Source organism: Geotrypetes seraphini, chromosome 1, assembly GCF_902459505.1.
Source record: "Geotrypetes seraphini chromosome 1, aGeoSer1.1, whole genome shotgun sequence".
In the NCBI taxonomy this organism is placed as follows: domain Eukaryota; kingdom Metazoa; phylum Chordata; class Amphibia; order Gymnophiona; family Dermophiidae; genus Geotrypetes; species Geotrypetes seraphini.
Genome location: NC_047084.1, coordinates 195,589,316 through 195,609,786, shown reverse-complemented (window position 1 = coordinate 195,609,786; position 20,471 = coordinate 195,589,316). Strand labels below are relative to the sequence as shown.

Here is a 20,471-nt window from a genome sequence, read left to right as displayed (position 1 = left end):
TCTTTACACACTAATCTACTGTGTTTCAGCCTCCAAGATCTGAAGACCTGTCGGTTATCTGTTTTACCAGTGGAACAACAGGTAAACATAGTAGAAATGTCCATGCCTATTTCCTATAGATGCAATGGTAATATGAACTAGACAAGAGCATGGCTGTATAGACTGAGGAAATCTGGTGATGTAGCCATTTATCAAGGGTTGTACAGACAACACAAAATCCAAAGTTGGCTAAATGAGCATCCCTCCTGCCAATTTTTAGGGAAGGGGAGGGGTCAGTGGGGGAATTCACATTGGCAGGAAGGAGTGGAAATCCCTCCTGCCTCTTCTTCCCCCCCATATGTCATTTGTCCAGAAGGGGGGGGGGAGAGCTGCATGGCAAGGCATATCTGTGTCTAAGTCTACCTTTTTTTTTTTTTTTAATTGGTAAATTACCAATAGGTTAGACCTGTCTGCTTTCTGGGTCGGTCCTATTGACCCAATTCTGGCATGCAAGTTTAGGGCATTGATCAGATGCCTGGTTTTAATATTAACCTCATTTGCATGCCAGAAGTGGAGAATGTAGGATTGCAGGGAAATCCATATGGTGAGCTGTTTTGGGCATCGGGTTGGCAAAAGTGATTGGACCTTTATTAGCATAGAATGAAAGCAGTGCATGCAAATAGATCTCATGCATATTCATTGGGGAAATCCTGAAAAACCGACTGGATTCCGGCCCTCGAGGAGGGACTTTGAGACTCCTTCTTTAGTGTATCTAGCCCTCAGAAAGCAATCTGGAGTGCTGGAGATGGCTTTGGCCAGTGTTTGTGGATGGGGGTACTAGAAAGTCTAGATCTGGAAGCAGCATTTTCTGCTCCCTGTTGTAGTGACTGGGCAAAAGACTGGCTTTGCTTAAATTGGAAGCTAGTCAATTTCAATTGATGTGTATACTGCTAGGGAAATACTATAATGCACCTAAAGTTAGACATGAATTCTGTGCACACCTTATGGTGCCGAAATGCATTTTAATGGATGCAAGGTGTCAAAATAGGCAGATTAGTGTAGAAATATTTAGGCATTTATTTTTTTATAACATGGGCATGTGTCCACATAATTGCAAAGAGGGTGATCCCATGGGAGGGACATGGTCAGGTAATTAGTATTGCAGACAATTGCACATAATGTTATAGAATACCACAGATGTGTGCCCAACTTACAGCATAGAGAATGACACTGGGACAAATTTGTCTCTGCAGGAACTCAATTTTCCCATCCCATCCTTGCAAGTTTTGTCCCTGTCTTATTCCTGTAAGCTCTGCCTTAACCGCCGTAAGCCTCTAACACTTATGATTTTAAAGTGTTTGAGGCTTGTGCCAATGAGGACGGAGCTTGCAGGGACAAGAAAATGCGTTCCCGCAGGGACAGGGAAAAATTTGTCCTTGTGTAATTCTCTATTGCAGAGCCCCCTTATTGAATCTGGCTCGTGTTCTATTCTCCTATTGCCTTATGTCTTTAATTTTGTCTGATCCATTTGCAATGTATGTCTGCATCTTACAGGAGACCCCAAAGGAGCAATGATGACTCATAAAAATGTGATCAGTGATTGTTCAGCTTTTGTGAAAGTGACGGAGGTAACATTTTCATGCAAACCTATGAATGCATTCAGAAGCCTTGTCTATTAGACCAGTATTCAGCAGTGGTAAATGTAATGCTGTGCTTTATAGGGGATTGGTTTGTGGGTTTAATGTGCAGGTCATGATTTCCCTATGCCACAAAAATAATGTTAATAGCTGATCTCCTAAAGGACTGGTTTGTTGCCTGGTAACAGGTTCTTTGAGCTGATATTTGGTTTTCCACCAATAAGGTGTAAAATACTATCAAGAAGTTAGTGAGGTACCGTATATATGCAAATATTTGAGTGATTTAGGCCAAAAAAGACCCAAAAAGGGGATCTCTGTTTATATTCAAGTCCCCAATCGATGACTTGCTTTTGTCCTCCCACACCTAACCTGATCAGGTGCTGCTGTCCACCCCTGATACACGATGTTTGTCCTTCACAAATTTTCCTCCACAAACCCAACCCTTCCATGATTAAAGTTGCTACTTTCATGCACAAATCCATTCTTCTCCCCCCCACCCCCCTTGACCAGTGCTACCATTTTTCCCCCCATCCAGCCTGCATTAGGCTTACCTGAGGGCAGGAGCTGGTAGGCCTTGAGCATTCGCAAAAGCTTAAGGCCCCATACTGGCCTGCCAAAAACGGCATCTGCTTTTTGAAGCACCGGAATGGTAAGCCTAATGATAGCTGTGCAGGGGAGGACAAGAGCTTTCATCTTAACTGGCCATCTCTCCCTGTGATGTCTCTTGTTGGGGACAAATTTTTGAATACACCTTTGCTGAAAGTGTGGGAGACATGTTTCAGGTTCATGCCTGTGGTCCAAATTTAGTAAGAAATTAGAAAAGAGAATAAATTGAAGGTTAATAGTAAAGCAGCATCTATTACAGGAAAGCATTTATTATGCATTGCATAGGATACCCTTGCCAAGCTCCTTTCCAGCATAGATTTTGTGCTGTATGCTCACGGCAAGTCTTTATGAAATTGTCATCTTCATGTGCAGCCCCATTTTAGACAGGCATTAAGTAAGAATTCAGAGGATGTTTTCCTTGGCAGACTGGATGAGCCAAGTAAGAATCAGACAGAATTGGGTGTACTATATGGGTCTATTAAATCTTATTTGCTATGATCTATATTCATAGTTCATTAAAGGCATAGACTTTGAAAAAGCATATCTGAATGACAAGTGCAGGAATTAAGAGCACTTGAAATGCTAATTGTTTTGGGGTGGTAATTGATAAAAAGCATGGACCAATATAAAACTGCTGTATAGTTACCATGTTAAGAAATTTATGTGTATTCTTGAAAATGTTTTTGTAGTGGTGGTGCTGCTGCTAACTAAAATGAAAAAAACACTAGAATGAATACATAGTTCTTAAAGCTGTTTAGTCATCACTCCTGTGACACTACGGCAGGCAGGACACAGAGGCCACACCATGATCACCCAAATTTCTAATTGTTTATATTCATCAACCTCCCCCCCCTTTTTGGGGAGGGGGGAACAATTACCTGTTTATATTTGAGTATATACGGTATCTTTACAACTGAGTGAGTTGAAGAGTTAAGTACACATGTCGACTACCGTATTTTCGCGGATATAACGCGCGCGTTATACGTGATTTTACGTACCGCGCATACCCCTCGCGCGTTATATGCCTGAGCGCGGTATAGAAAAGTTTTTAAACATAGTTCCCACCCCGCCCGACGCCCGATTCACCCCCCCAGCAGGACCGCTCGCACCTCCACCCCGAACGACCGCTCGCACGCGCTCCCACCCGCACCCGCATCCACGATCGGAGCAAGAGGGAGCCCAAGCCCTCTTGCCCGGCCGACTCCCCGACGTCCGATACATCCCCCCCCCCCGGCAGGACCACTCGCACCCTCACCCCGAAGGACCGCCGACTCCCCAACAATATCGGGCCAGGAGGGAGCCCAAACCCTCCTGGCCACGGCGACCCCCTAACCCCACCCCGCACTACATTACGGGCAGGAGGGATCCCAGGCCCTCCTGCCCTCGACGCAAACCCCCTCCCCCCAACGACCGCCCCCCCCCCAAGAACCTCCGCCCGTCCCCCAGCCGACCCGCGACACCCCCACCCGCCTTCCCCGTACCTTTGTGTAGTTGGGCCAGAAGGGAGCCCAAACCCTCCTGGCCACGGCGACCCCCTAACCCCACCCCGCACTACATTACGGGCAGGAGGGATCCCAGGCCCTCCTGCCCTCGATGGAAACCCCCCTCCCCCCCAGCCGACCCGCGACCCCCCTGGCCGACCCCCACGACCCCCCCACCCCCCTTCCCCGTACCTTTGGAAGTTGGCCGGACAGACGGGAGCCAAACCCGCCTGTCCGGCAGGCAGCCAACGAAGGAATGAGGCCGGATTGGCCCATCCGTCCTAAAGCTCCGCCTACTGGTGGGGCCTAAGGCGCGTGGGCCAATCAGAATAGGCCCTGGAGCCTTAGGTCCCACCTGGGGGCGCGGCCTGAGACACATGGTCGGGTTTGGCCCATGTGCCTCAGGCCGCGCCCCCAGGTGGGACCTAAGGCTCCAGGGCCTATTCTGATTGGCCCACGCGCCTTAGGCCCCACCAGTAGGCGGAGCTTTAGGACGGATGGGCCAATCCGGCCTCATTCCTTCGTTGGCTGCCTGCCGGACAGGCGGGTTTGGCTCCCGTCTGTCCGGCCAACTTCCAAAGGTACGGGGAAGGGGGGTGGGGGGGTCGTGGGGGTCGGCCAGGGGGGTCGCGGGTCGGCTGGGGGGGAGGGGGGTTTGCGTCGAGGGCAGGAGGGCCTGGGATCCTTCCTGCCCGTAATGTAGTGCGGGGTGGGGTTAGGGGGTCGCCGTGGCCAGGAGGGTTTGGGCTCCCTTCTGGCCCAACTACACAAAGGTACGGGGAAGGCGGGTGGGGGTGTCGTGGGGGTCGGCCAGGGGGGTCGCGGGTCGGCTGGGGGACGGGCGGAGGTTCTTGGGGGGGGGGCGGTCGTTGGGGGGAGGGGGTTTGCGTCGAGGGCAGGAGGGCCTGGGATCCCTCCTGCCCGTAATGTAGTGCGGGGTGGGGTTAGGGGGTCGCCGTGGCCAGGAGGGTTTGGGCTCCCTCCTGGCCCGATATTGTTGGGGAGTCGGCGGTCCTTCGGGGTGAGGGTGCGAGTGGTCCTGCCGGGGGGGGGGGATGTATCGGACGTCGGGGGGGGGCATCAGGCTTTCAGGATGGGGACAGACCTTCAAGGGGGGACAGGACTTCAAGGGAGGACAGTGCACGGAAAGTCAGGGGGGGTGAACGGAGAGTCGGGACAGCGCACGGAAAGTCAGGGCAGTGCACGGAAGTCAGGGGGGGTGAACGGAGAGTCGGGACAGCGCACGGAAAGTCAGGGCGGGCGAAAGGAGAGTCGGGCAGCATGCGCGTTATATGCCTGAGCGCGGTATAGAAAAGTTTTTGTACATATCATTGTGATTTCTGCGAGCTATACCCCTGTGCGCGTTTTACAATGGTGCGCGTTATATCCGCGAAAATACGGTACATGTCTGTTTCATTCCCTCCAAGAAATTTCCTAACCCCTATTTGTCCTGTTTCTGTGTTTAGATCAGTGGTTCTTAACCTGGGTTCGACCGAACCCCAAGGGTTCGGTGAGTCAGTCTTGCGGGTTCGGCGGAGGTCAAAACACACCTCCGACTCATATAGCGCTTCGGTCACGTTCAATCATCTATCAGTTATTTAGTGATTTTGATCAAGACTGATCATGTACTCGGTTTCTTGATCTATCAATCTGTAACTAACGCCTTATATACATCAATCAATTCCTGATCAAAATTTGTTATTTAACTGATAGATGATTGAACGTGACCGAAGCGCTTATGATTCGTGATGATACGCTCCGCTTGTCCATAATTGGCTGCAGGTGATCATGCAACATCGCTTGGCCTATCTGTGCTGCAGGGGATTTGATGCGCACAGTAGTCGAATTGTAACTGTTGTGATGGTACGTCATGTGATACCTATCTTAATATTTTAATCCCTATGTCGAGCAAAATACGAAAGTGGTCAGAACGTGATGGGAGTCAGCGTCCTAATTGCATTATTATTTGAAATATAGGAGAACTTTTTTGTTTTCAAAATTGATATTTTTCCCTCACTGTATACCTATGTTTTGAATTTGTAAAAATCATATTTTATTTTTCCAATAAAGAAGGGCTCGGTGGGGTTCAGTACCTCCAACAAGGTTAAGAACCACTGGTTTAGATTGTAAGCTGTATTGAGCAGGGCTGCTCTTACATGTTAACATACAGTGCTGCATACAAATAGAAATAAGTAGTAATAAATTGAGCAGGGTGGAAGATCCAAGGCAGCAGAGATTTTTGCCTGAGGGAAATCAATAAGATTGGAGTTATTTCTCATTTGAAGTGTCTTGATGGTATATGGTGTTTTTTGTTGTTTTTTTTTTTTAACCTACCAAGAATTGTATTTTTGGGGGAGGGGGATGGAAGGGTGATCATGGCAAGTAGTTGGTTCTTAATGCTTTGCCTGCCTACCTTAAAGGCACCCAGGCTGCAATCTGGAGGGAACTGGATTGTGGTAACTGGTCAGCATGTTGCTACTTTGATGCTTGGTAGTTTGACAGTAGTAACCAGCTATGTAAACCAGTAAACCTTTTACCTAGTTTTCAGGCCTGATAAATGGCATTGTGAGTGTATTGAAGCCAGACTAGTCTTCAACTGTTGAAAGCTATAGCACAAAATCATTCACTAAAAGAATAATAAATACACTTCCTGGGCAAAAAGGGATGGTATGATGAACCATAGGGTTATGTGCTCGTGAGCATAGTGCAAAAGATATCAATCATAGTTTTTCAACTCCACCTCCAAGCTCTTCTGCCTCCTTCAGTTCTTCCTTTTGCAGGCAAGCATGAAGATACGTTTCTGATCTGCTCCATTTACCATATTTATTTCTTTTAATTTTTATTTTTTTTCCCCAGCTTCAAGGGATTGCTTTGCCTTGGAGAGGAGCAGATGTTAAGTCTGTAGCTGGCAAATATATCCTTTGGTGTATATGTATATATATGTGTATATATATATATATCCTTTGGTGTATATGTATGTATGTATATATATATATATATATTTGGTGTATATGTATGTGTGTATGTATGTATATATATATATATATATATATATATACACCAAATATATATATATATATATATATATATATATATATACATACATACATATACACCAAAGGATATATATATATATATATATACATACATACATATACACCAAAGGATATATATATATATCCCAAAGGATATATATAATGTGTTATTTTTTTTTTTTTTTGGCCTGCTGAAGATTTGTGGCGCTCAGGCACTCAGTACTGCTCTCTGCCTTGACTTAGGAGCTTGAATGCAGGTTGTTAGGCAACCAATAGCAGTTCTTCAGGCTGCTTAGTGCCAGCTGCAGCTTTGTCCCCCCCCCCCCCCCCCCCCTTTTTTTCTTGGTCATGCATCATGGCATAGGGGGTTAGGATCAGTCCAACAATTTTTTGCATGGCAGCTCACCGGCAGCTTGAAGGAGAGAATCCCTTCAGATCCAGCTACATTTTAAAGAGCTGAAGGAGGCTGTAGCACCATTTCCCCAGCACATGGTCCGAGTACAGGCTGTGATAGCCTATTGGAAAAACTAGGGAAGGGGGGGTCTTAAACTGTATTTTGTCTGTTTTTGCAGCTGTCTTTAATCCCCCTCTAAAATAAAAAGAAAAAATGAAAAGGGGAAGTTTCAGTGCTTCCCTTTAGGCTGGCAACAGCACCCAGAACTTTTCACCAAGATTATGGCAGTGGCTGCTCATCTCCGCAGAGTGGGTTGAAAAGTGCATCCACACTTGGATAATTGGCTCATCAGAGCACTGTCCTGAACAGAAGACTAGTAACAGTTATGGAGATGTTAGAACCTAGAATGGATTGCAAACTTTGGAAGAGCCACCTAGTTCTGATTCAGTCTCTGGAATACCTGGAGGTCTTATTCAACACAGCAGAAGGCTGAGTGTCTTCCAGAAGCATGCAAACGGAAGCCTCATGGTCAAATTAGATCTGTTGGCCAAGCCAGCGCCCATTGCATGGCATTACCGTCGCATCCTTGGGTCAGTGGCAGTCACAATAGAGGTGGTACCCTGCACAGTGGTGCACATGCGTCCCCTCCAGGATGCCTTTTCTTGCTGGTTGCCTTGGACTCCCTGCAATTTCCACTCCCTTGGACAGTGACAGCCAGACGCTTCGCCCACAGTCTCTAGCGAAGGAGATCGCTCTGGTTCGATTCATGGATTGTCATGACAATGGATACTAGCTTGTACAGCTGGGGGGGGGGGGGAGCTCACTGCAACAATCACCCAGTTCAAGGCAATGGACTCTCTCAATGGAAGTGGCCTATCAACAGGCTGGAACCATAAGTCATTCATCTGGCGCTATACCAACTGTAGTCTTTGCTGGAGGGAAATTCAGTTGGACTTCTCAGATAATGCCACGGCAGTGGCTTATGTCAACAAGCAGGTAGGCACCAGGAGCAGCAAGAGGCAGTAGCTTTGTTCTGTTGGGAAGAAACACACCTGCAGACTATCTCTGGCACATGTGGCTGGAGTGGGACAGTATTTAAGCAGATTATCTCAGCAGATAGACAGACCCAGGAGAGTGGTCATTGTCCCTGAAAGCGTTCCAGGCCATTGTGAGATGATGGGGGTCATCTGACATTTGACCTCATGGCGACTGCAAAGAGCTAAAAGGTGACTTGGTTCTTCAACTAAATATGTAAACCCAGAAGTGCAGGGCTAGACATCCTAGTTCAACCATGGCCAGAGACCGGGCTACAGTGTGTGGTTGTCCCGTTTCCTCCCCCGCCCATGATAGACTAGGTGAACACCAAATAACTCTCGAACGGTAGTTCTTGTAGCATCAGACTGGCCCAGGTGCCAGTGGTACACATATGAATACAAAAGGAGCAAAGTCTCTAGATTCCAGGTGCATCTAGACTGCTCTCGCAGGGGTCAGTTGCCCTAGAAGATCCAGGATGCTTTGGTCTTACAGCATGGCTCTTTGAGCACACAACGCTAGTCTAAAAAGGATATTCAGAAGTTGTCATTGCTACTCTCCTTGGAGCCAAAAAGCCAATGACTTTCCACTTATGCCAAGGCATGGGAGACGTTTCAGCTCTGGTGCAGCAGCAGAGAAGTTAATAACCCTAATATAGTTTGTACTTTTGTACTGACATTCCTCCAAGAGGACCTTGACAAGGGATTGGTAATGGCATCTCTTAAAGTAACAGGGCTCTCAGTCTTCTGGGACTGAGAAGAGAACTTTGCTAGCGACCCATCTGAACAGTCAGGTTCTTGAAAGGTAAACAGACCCTCAGATTTGAGACCTGTTTCCGTCCTGGGATTTTAATTTATTCTTAGAAGGATTCTGCACAGCACTGTATAAGCCTCCCTCATGGATCTATTGGTCAAAGCAGTCTTCCTGGTAGAAATTACTTCTGCAAGAAGAGTATCAGAATTGCAGGCTGTTGTGCAGAGAGCTGTTCCTCAGGATCATGGAAGTAAGTGACCTTGCATACAGTTCCCTCCTTACCAAAATTTGTTTCTGCATTTTCATGTTAACCAAGAGCTTAGATTGCCAGCCTTTCATCCCACAGGGGCCAAAAAGAAAGACGAGGCCTTAGAGGTTTTGGACATTAGAGAGTTCTCTTGCATTACCTGGAGGTCACTAGAGCTTAATTTCTCAGATCTTTTCATGTTAACCAATCGGGTGAGATGAGGCAGACCTGCTTCCACGGCCACAATCTTTAGATGGATTTGTTAAGCAATATTCTCTTTGGTTGTGACAAACCACTTAGATCATTGAAGGCACATTTGACAAGGAGTAGAGTTGTGCGGGGACAGAAATCCCACCCGTCCCCGCCAGGATCCTCTCTGTCCCTGCAAGGAATTACCTCCATTCCCGCCCATCCCCATAAAAAGCAGAAATTACTTCTGACAGGATCATCAATTCCACAGTTTCTTTTGTATTTGCACTGCTGTTTTCCTTGTGGAATCTCTTTGGTGGAACCCTTTTTTTGTTTTCTGTTCAGGTAATTAACTTAAACCCCCTCTTTTACTAAGGCTGACGTGTCCATTATATTATATAGATGAACTCTGCTTCCAAAGCCTTCCATCCCCATGGGAGTCCTGTTGACCAAAGGGGGTTCCCTGTGGGAGTCCCGTGGGTTGGGGGGGGGATTCTCGCGATCACAATTCCCGTGCAGACATCTAACAAGGAGTGGCCTCTTGGGCGAGTGGAAGCTCATGCAATTTCACCCAAGATCAGCAAATTGGTCCTCCCATCATACCTTCATCAAATTCTACAGGGTGGACATAGCACAGGAGGATGCTGCTTTCAGGTCCTTGGTACTATGAGCAGGCTTATCAGTCCCACCCTTGAGTTTGGGGCCTGCTTAGATATGTCCCTATGGATCAACATAACATTCTTATTGCACTGGAAAAAGATTAGGTTCTTACCTTTCTTTTCCTAATTCTTTTCCAGAAGATAGGGGTGGTATGCTGGACCCCCTGTCCAGCAGTGTATCTGATGTGCTTGCTTTCTGATTCAAACTTAATGGTCAGCTCTGTAGCTAAGAGTTTACTGTCCAAGACTATTGTATTAAGAAGACTATATATAGGGATACAAGAGGAATGTATTTTCTTAGATTCTTCCTCTGTGGCTTGTTAATGTGATTTTGTTCTCATTTTATCTGAGCAGATCAGACACCTGGTTTGGGGGAATTCCCTGTACCCCTCCTATCTTCTGTAGAGCTGTCGCCAGCTTTGGTACAAACTGAAAGCCAAAAATTCCTCAGCTCTTTATGCTATATTAAAGTCAGTCACATCTTCTAACAAGAGACAAAATCAAACAACTGATACTTTGCCCACTGCCCAGGAGTTTGCTTCTTACTTTACTGATAAAGTTAACAAAATTAGAAAAACTTTCACTACAAAACACACAATGTCAGATCATGAGCAAATTGAGTTAGGATCACTCTCCTCAAAATGTTCTCAGTTCAATATTCCAAATCTTACAGAGATTGAATCGCTTATCAAATCCATTAATACCAAGGGTTCCCAAGTAGATTCAATACTGCCTTTTATTCTTAAGTGTTGTTTTATGATTTTTGGTACTTCTATCCTTACTCTAGTTAGTGAAAGCTTACAACAAAGCATCATGCCAAAAGCCTGGAAAGCATCAATTATCCGTCCCATTATTAAAGATCACAAAAATATCTTGCATCCAAACCAAACAGGATTTAGACAGCATCATTCTACAGAACACTCACTGATCGGCATGACCACCTCCATACAATATTTTTTGGATCATCATCAATCGGTCCTTTTAATTTCAATTGATTTTTCAGCTGCCTTCGACACGATCAACCAACAGCTTTTGTTAGACAGACTTCAATCCATTGGTATTACACACCAGGTTTTCCCCTGGTTCGTATCGTAGTTTACAGAATGTACCACAGCTGTGTCATTCAATAACTCAACCTCTGAAAGTTCTTTTACTACGTTTTGTGTCCCCCAAGGATTTATTCTTCCCCACTTTTATTTAACATTTTTCTTGCCCCTCTGACACTGTGCCAATCCATTGGTTTTAACGTATTTGCCTATGCTGATGACATCCAGCTCCTACATCCATTAGATCAGGGGTGTCCAATGTCAGTCCTCGAGGGCCGCAATCCAGTCGGGTTTTCAGGATTTCCCCAATGAATATGCATGAGATCTATTTGCATGCACTGCTTTCAATGCATATTCATTGGGGAAATCCTGAAAACCCAACTGGATTGCGGCCCTCGAGGACCGACATTGGACACCCCTGCATTAGATACTAACAATCCCTTGGATACAATCACAATCAACAAGAAGTTAGAACAAATTCATAAATGACTGGACGCCAATAGACTAGCGCTCAACGTTAAAGCAAATGTGATGCTCTTTCCGTGGAAAGACAATGTAAAACTTATTTTTCCCATCTCTATTAAGGGTTCTCCCTTACAACCAGTAAGTAACATTAAGATCCTAGGGATTATTTTCGATCACAAATTAACCTTCCATGATCATGTTAATAGTATTATTAAATCAACCTTTTTCAGACTCCGCCAAATTCGCTCAGTTTCACAATTTCTTTGTTATAAATCTCTCAATATCCTCATTCACTCCCTGGTGATTTCCAATATTGACTACTGAAATGCCCTATTCAAGGGTATAGCTCAAAATGAAATCAAACGTCTTCAGATTATTCAGAACGTCTCTATTAAGCTCATATCAAAAGCCAAGAAGTTTGATCATGTAACACCTCTCCTTAAAAAAGCACACTGGCTTCCGGTAGCTCACCGGATAACATATAAATTGTCTACTCGCATTCAAATCATTACTCTATAAAATTCCCACTTTCATCTATAAATTAATAATTCCATATATTTCCAATAGAATGTTGAGATCCAATGAACAGCATTTGCTAGCGATTCCCTCTCTCAAAAACAAGGCGACAATTTATTTTTTCTATTACGGCTCCCCAAGCCTGGAATTCTCTTCCTATTTACTTGAGGGAAGAATACAATTTGGAAAATTAAGAGTAAATTGAAGTTTTCTTTTTAAAGATGCCTTTGAAAATTAGTTATCCAGTCAATTTTAATCTGACCCTATTATTTTATTGAAGCTTTAACTTCACCCCCCCCCATGTTTTTTCCATGAATGTTTCGCTTTCTGTCAAATAACTTGTAGTTCTTTTCCTTTTCCCTCCTGTGTTTAGTTTTGTTAAGTTTGTTAATAGTCCCGTAGGACTTCGTTTTTGTCATGCATTGTTTTGTTTCCCCAACACTGTATTTTTTATTATGTAAATCGCTTAGAATCAAGATTAAGCGATTAATCAATTTTATTAAACTTGAAGGGGCAGCAGAGACAAGGAGTTGAAAAGCTGTGACTGACATCTTCTGCAGTATACTCGCATCACAAGCACAAATGGATAACCCTATGGTTCAACATACCATCCCCATCCACTGGAAAAGATATCAAAGTAATAACCTAATCTCTAACTGTAAGCTGCTTAGCTCTTTAAGGGTATACATTTTTAATTAAATTACTTGCAAGAATCAGCATAGTGGTAGAGTGACATCAGAAATACAACTCTGGACTTGGCTGGAGAATGTGGTGAAAAGTGATTTTAGTGAGGTTTAAAAGTTTTTGGTTAACTTCCTAAAAAAAAATAAATCCATAAACCATTAAGATGGACTGGGGAATCCACTGGGATAAGCGGCATTAAAATCTGTTTTGACTCTTTTTGGGCTCTGCCAGGTACTTGTGACCTGGGTTGGCCACTGCTAGAAACATGATAGGGGGCTTGATGAACCTTTGGTCTGTCCCAGTATGGCATCTCTTATGTTCTTTTTGTTTTGTTGCAAAAGTCTTGAGTGTCATCTGCTTAGTGTGCTGTTTTGTGGCTCACTAATTCAGGTTTTTATACCAGTTGTCTGTCTATTCCATTGATACAAAGTAGTTTGAAGTGTAGGTAGGTAGTGCAAGATAAAGCCATCATCCTACTAATGTATACTTTTTTTATCCTACTAATGTGCACTTCTTTTATCCTACTAATGTGTACTTTTGACACATTTAGCTGCTTCCCCCTAATTCAGTGATAATGCCCTATTAGGTTTTCTTTTTTATTGGCTGTTCACCTTTTGTGCTTTGCTAAACATCTGGCTGAGCATTACTCAGCTTCAGCTCCCTTTAACTTGTATGGTCTGGCAACTCAATTTTCAGTTACACTGACTTGACTCCAGGACCCAGATGCTCTAAACCAGGGGTGTCCAACCTGCGGCCTGTTGAAGTATTTTGTACGGCCCCGTTCGAGGGCAATGCAGTGTTTTCCTCTGCTGCCCCTGGGTGTTTACTGTCTTGCCATCACCCTCTTCTGTCTTGCTGCAGTGTTTGCGCATTTGTGCGGCCCCCAGAAACTTTTTTCGACCAATGCGGCCCAGGGAAGCCAAAAGGTTGGACACCCCTGCAAGCCTAAACTCGCTGTGCCTTTATAGTAAAGGAGGAAATTAGGTATTCCCATTACTCCATTTGATTTGGCTTGGTGTAGAAGTGTTCCGCGCGCCCTAGGAGGCTTCCTGTGCCAAATGTAGGCAACTGCTTTGTGTTGAAGCACAGAATACCCAGGGAATCACAATAGGCAAAGCCATAAACAAATAAAGCAGTTTGGGCGAAAGCATAATTTTTAATAGCCGCTATACAACCCAACCTACCCAGTGTTAGTCCTTCCCACCTGTCTAATTCCAAAAACAGACGCTGCAGCATCCGAGGTTAATTGGCTGCATATGATTGAGTGTGGTCAGATGTCAAATAGACTCCTAAATATTTAATTGAGCCAGTGGCCCACCTAAAGGAAAATTGGGATTGTAGCACCCACAGCTGAGCAGCTTACAAATTAATATTCAGGATCTCTGACTTATCCATATTAATCAAGCCAGACAGCTCACCATATTCCTCCAGAACATTCATTAGATTAGGCAAGGAGATCTCTGGATCCTGTATAAATAAGATTTTACTTTTTGCAGATGACATTCATCACAATCTCACATCTGGCATGCTAACAGCTCAATATAGGGCAAAGAGGAGATGGAGCACAGCCCTGTCTAGTATCCTGCTCCAAAGCAATAGGTTCGTTCAAACCACCATTAATTTTGAATTGAGAATGGGGCCATATACAGCAAACGAATCCAGTGAAAAAAGTTGCCATTAAAACCCATTTTAGTGAGCATGCTGAATAAGAACACCTCTGCATCCAAGGAGAGAACCAAAGTTGGTACCTTCTGCTCCTAGGCATGCCAAATCAGATGTAACATTGCCTTAATATTAAAAGCCTGGTGTTTGCATATAAAGCTAGCTTGATCAGCCTGTATCAGTCTAGGAAGTATAAACTGGCAGCCATTGCACCTGAATTCTAGTAAATTTTTTATAATCTGTATTTAAGAGGGAGATAGGATAAGAAACAGTCAGTAGGACGCTTGCTGGGTTTACAAATAAGTGTCACTGCTGCCCAGCACCAAGGGCCTGATTCTCTAAAAGTGCGTCCCGATTTTAGGCAGCTGTAGGCATCCTACAGCTGTCTAATCAGCCAATCGGGATGCACGTTTTAAAAAAAAAATGCTCCCCAGGCAGGCCGCCTATATTGAAGGCGAGGCCCGCAAGACACCTAGGCCCTGATTCTGTATAGGACGCCCGGGAGAGGCGTCCTATTCAGAATCGGCCTAAACTAAACCCCGATTCTGTAACCGGCGTCCATGTTACAGACGCGGGTTAGAGAATCGGGTTAGATTAGACACGGCCCGCTACACTTATCGCGGCAAGGGATATCTCTGCCGCTATAAGTATAGCGGGCTGTGGCCCCCTGACCGATCGCTGGCAGGAGGGTGCCCAAACCCTCCTGCCCGAAGACGCACCCCCCTCCCCGACACTACCGACCGCCCCCCCCCCCCCCCGACATTACCGATCTCCCTCCCCCCCGACAATATCGATCGCTGGCAGGAGAGTGCCCAATACCTCCTGCCTGAAGACACACCCCCGGCGCTAACAACCCCCACTCCACCAAACCTGTTCTTACAGATGGGTCTTGCACGTCGAGCAAGCAGGCATGCCTCGTCGAAATGAGGCGGGCCCGCCCCTTCCTGGCCCATCCCGCCGAAGCCTAAGGCCTGATTGGCCCAGGCTCTAGAAGCCTGGACCAATCAGGCCTTAGGCATAGCGGGTCCGCCCATCCCTACTAAGTCTAAGGTCTGATTGGCCAATCAGGCCTTAGATTAAGTGGGGATGGGCGGACCCGCTATGCCTAAGGCCTGATTGGTCCAGGCTTCTAGAGCCTGGGCCAATCAGGCCTTAGGCTTCGGCGGGATGGGCCGGGAAGGGGCGGGCCCGCCTCATTTCGACGAGGCGTGCCTGCTTGCTCGACGTGCAAGACCCATCTGTAAGAACAGGTTTGGTGGAGTGGGGGTTGTTAGCGCCGGGGGTGGGGGGGGGTGCGTCTTCGGGCAGGAGGGATTGGGCACCCTCCTCCCAGCGATCGGACAGGCCACGGCCCGCTATACTTATAGCGGCAGAGAGATCCCTTGCCGCGATAAGTATAGCGGCCGCGTTTACTTACAATGTAGACCAGCATTTTGCTGGCCTACATTTTAAGCTTCTCATCTACTAGGGAGACGCGTAGGGCCGCCTAGGTTCAGCCTAAGGCCCTTAGACGAGCTTAGGCATCTTGCGGGTCTCCCTAGGCTCCCGGAGGCGCCTTCAGGCCTGCCTGAGGAGCATTTTTTTTTTTTAAAAACGTGCATCCCAATTGGCTGATTAGACAGCTGTAGGACGCCTACAGCTGCCTAAAATCGGGATGCACTTTGGAGAATCAGGGCCCAAGTGTCTGGAGTGCTGAAGCTGTACTCAAGCTATTGAACACCTTGGTTAATAGGAGAGGCCAACAGTCATTTAAAGCCACTGTGTTGGCAGGACCCCATTGAAGAGACCCCCAATTAGAACAGTTCACAATCCAGTGAAACTGATCAACTGCTGGAGGTTGGCAGCTTGCAGATAGTTCTTTCTCCTTTAGAGTGTTGCATCAGTCTACCTCCTTTGTATGCCACCTGTTGCCATCATAGTTCTGACCCTCGGCTTCATACCTGGGTGCTCTGCTGTGCTTCTGTGGGCAGGTGCATATTCAGCATAAACTGTTCCTGGGGAAACAGCAGGGCAGCTTCATCCAAAGTGCGAATTGTTCAGAGCTTGCCATCCAAGTAAAACAGGAACGCAAAAGGATTAATATTGTGCTCCCTCCAGAACAAAAGGGGTCTTAAGTCTGCACTTCTTCGCAAAGTTACTGAGGTGAGATCCTGATAAACCTCGATCTCGTAGGAATCCCAGGTGATTGTAGTTTTTGCAGATCTCAAATGCTTCTTTCAATTTGAAATCCTGGAAACAAGCGATAATGTCCCTGGGTTTATTGCTACGGGGTGGTACAAGCTCTGTATGGTCCCATGTCCCATCCTACACAGATAGATTCCAAGAAGACTGGTGTCGCGTCCTCCAAGCAACATACTGGAGATCTTTTGCACTACACGTTCACAATAGGGGACATCCCGTATCCTAAGGTTGGAGCGCCAACCCTGATTTTTTTTTTTTTTTTAAGGTCCTCCAGCTTGTACAGCATATGCATTTGCTGGGAAAACATTCTTTCATGCAAAAGTCTAGATTAAACTGTTCCATGTGCTTCTCCATCTCGTTCACCCTAGTGCCCAGAGCAGCCAGCTCATCGGGTAAGTTGGCCACCAGTGTAGCTAATTCTTCACTGACAGATTTAATGTCCCCCTCGAATTGCTTGCAAGAGCTCTTTCACCTCGTGCATTGGCTCTGTTTGTGTGGAGGTGTGCTGAATAGTGGAAACTTCAGGTGCCGGAGCTACAAGCTCCATAGGGAGGCTCCACGCACCACTATTTTAGGTGCTCCTAGGCCACTGGGCTTTAAAGGCAAATGCTTTAAATTTTGTCCGAGAAAGATGGGCCATGCGGACCTAAAACCTATTTAGAGAATGTCTCTCAGCGGTTAGTGACAAGATCAGGTGCAAAACTCCACTAAAATGAACAGATGGAATATGAGATAGTGAGACATGCGGAGTTCAGCCCTCAACCATCCATGCAGGCTGGTGTTGTCGCTTTCTCCTCCTCACCGTGCCTTTAACAAACGCCACTAAACCAGATCTTACTGGTTTAGCATCAAAGTATTTACCTACCAATGCACAAGATGGCTCACCAAAGGGTATTTTCTTTTTTTTTCCTTTCTTGCAGCTTCTGACTATGTAAATGAGGTTATTAATATTAAAACTAGCACTCCCAGCCATGCTCTCAACATCACCTGTTGATGCACAAAATGAAGTGCCAAATTTAACACCCCCATATTGCCAGCTGGTCCGGGGGTGCCAGAAGTGTTAACATGGCGAAGGCGCATCTGACCTGCGTTCATCAAAGCTTAGGTTGCCCATTGCATTCATGGTATTTCATCATATTTGGACGGGGATGCCAGTTGCATGAGGGGAACACTTGTCCTGCCGAAACCAGTGTAAAAATTTTTCACATTTTGCTCTGCCTCTTCCCTTCCCTTATGGCATTTGCCTAAGATTCACTCCTATAAGGCAGCCCATGATTGTGCACATGTGCATGAGCATCATTCATGTCTTTCCATGGATTATTCTGCACATGTCGGTCGCTTTCCCCAATGACTAATCAGATAAGGATTTCCATGGTCAGACAATTCACCAGCACCACAGTCACCCATAAGATTTTAATGGTAATTTTAGAGCATCTGGGCTCAGGTTTTTTCCCCTTGGTCTTATTAAATAGCATGTAAAACCTACATTGGGCATGTTTCCAAACTTTTTTTTCTCTCTCTTAATTTGACTGCATGTATGAGCTGAGGGATGGGATTCTGTTGTCAGTAATGCAGCTTGACTAACTGCTTCTGCTTGCCTGTTTGCTTTTGCCTTTTCTCTGTTTTTTCTCATGCAGAAAGTAGTAAACTTAAACAAGAGTGATGTGCTGATCTCTTTCTTGCCTCTGGCCCACATGTTTGAGAGAGTTGTAGAGGTAGGAACCAACTTTGCTCAGTCTTTCTCAATTTTGTTTTTACAGACCTCATGTCCCATCAGCCACAGTGACACACTCATTTCCTATTTGCCCCTTGTTCATATGTTAGAGAGAGTGATAGAGGTAAGTGGAAGGATCTGAGTGCCAAAGGTATTTACACACCGCCTGACCTGCTTAATTCATCGTAACTTGTGTTGCAGTTAACCAGGTATCATGGTTTTATATAAACAGTAGTTGGGGCTGAAATAGCCTCATAGGCTCCAATTCACTAAAGTCAGCGATCGTTTTTCACAGATTTAGCAATGATTGCTGCTAACCGACCTGATTCACAAAACGGCCTACCGTGTGTTTCCAGCCTTGATAGCCCATTTTCCGAGCTGGCCATGCAAATTAGAAAAACCCATGCAAAATAGCCAAGTGATTGATTCACTCATATTGCTTGGCTATTTTCCATTGGTTCTAAGATCCTATTTTCAAACTTTGACAGTGCAATACAAGTAATTGAACATAAAATACTGCATAAAACGCACTATTAATTACACAAGTAGTAATATATAAAACAATCATTTTCTCCCACCCTCCTCCAAATTACTAATACAATAAAACATGTTACTACAATATTATAATTAAGTAATTTTGATCCTCAAAATACTTCCCTCCACCCACCCACCCTGGACATGTAAGGAAATCTAAGAAAAGGAGAAATACATGACCATTACTATGAGATAACAAATAGCAATCAATAGGCTCCACACTTTATTAAATGAATTACTAAACCCCAACCTGACTGCTGTAGACCTGTCTGGTTTTTGTTTTTTTAATGGCACTGATATTTTGCATGTATTACACCCAAAATATCTGTCCCATTAAAAATAAATAAATTAAAAAAAATCTCCCACCACTGGCACTCCCCCAAATGACCCCCCCCCGATACACAGCAACCCACAAATGGCAGGAGGGATGCCCACTTCCACCTGATGCCCCCTGTGCCAAACTTTTAAATATGGCAGAGATGCCAATTGCTCCTGCCGTCGATGCCCCCCACCACTGAACTGATATGGCAGGAGGGATGCCCCCCCTCACCCTCCCTGTACCTTTAAGTCAAGAGAGCAGAAAGTGCTCAGTTAAACCCTCCTTTTTTTCCGGCTGCTGTCTGCACAATGCGGGCCTTAGGCCCCTCCCTGGTGCATCGCTTTTGGAAAATCGGCCAACAGCGATTGAGTCGCTATGGTTGGTGAATCTAGCCCGAAACATAGAAATATAGAAGATGACAGCAGAAAAGGGCTACAGCCCATCAAGTCTGCCCACTCTGCTTACCCACCCCCTGTCTATGCCCTAATGACCCAATTTTCTTATCTTGACCCTCATAGTGATCCCACATGGGTATCCCATTTATTCTTAAAGACTGGCACGCTGTCTGCCTCGATCACCTGCACTGGAAGCTTGTTCCAATGATCAATCACTCTCTCTGTGAAGAAATACTTCCTGGTGTCGCCATTAAATTTTCCGCCCCTGAGTTTGAGCGGGTGCCCTCTTGTGGCCGAGGGTCCCTTGAGAAAGAAAATATCATCTTCCACTTCGACATGTCCTGTGAGGTACTTAAATGTTTTGATCATGTCTCCCTTCTCCCTACGTTCCTCGACAGTGTAGAGCTGCAATTTGTTCAGTCTTTCTTCGTACGAGACCCTTGAGCCCCGAGATCATCCTGGTGGCCGTCCGCTGAACCGATTCAATTCTGCGCACATCTTTACTGTAATGTGGCCTCCAGAATTGCACACAGTACTCCAGATGAGGTCTCACCATGGCCCTGTACAACGGCATTATGACTTCAGGCTTTTGGCTGACGAAACTTCTAATGATGCAACCCAATATCTGCCTTGCCTTAGATGAAGCCTTCTCCACTTGATTGGCAGTTTTCATGTCTGCACTGATGATTACTCCTAAATCTCGTTCTGCTGAAGTCCTAGTTAAAGTTTCTCCGTTCAAGAAGTACGTCCTGCATGGATTTCCGCTTTCGAGGTGCATGACCTTACATTTCTTAGCATTGAAGCCTAGCTGCCAGGTTGAGGACCAACTTTCCAATGTAAGCAGGTCCTGCGCCATATAATTCTGTAAACTACATTCACTTACTATATTACATAGTTTGGTGTCATCGGCGAATAGTGTTTTACCTTGAAGCCCTTGAGTCAG

At 45.6% G+C, this 20,471-nt stretch overlaps 1 protein-coding gene across 2 annotated transcripts in view; it reads left to right on the top strand.

The window, feature by feature from the left end:
• The window catches only part of ACSL1 (acyl-CoA synthetase long chain family member 1), a 227,055-nt gene that overhangs the window by 117,192 nt on the left and 89,392 nt on the right, over positions 1–20,471 (top strand). Inside the window, exons 9-11 of one of the 2 annotated variants that reach the window (XM_033943434.1) lie at positions 30–81; positions 1,534–1,607; positions 18,327–18,404. In XM_033943434.1, the coding sequence (XP_033799325.1) occupies positions 30–81; positions 1,534–1,607; positions 18,327–18,404 (204 nt within the window). Of the gene's footprint in view, positions 1–29; positions 82–1,533; positions 1,608–18,203; positions 18,282–18,326; positions 18,405–20,471 lie in introns of both variants that reach the window. The other variant, XM_033943426.1, reaches the window with a different exon arrangement.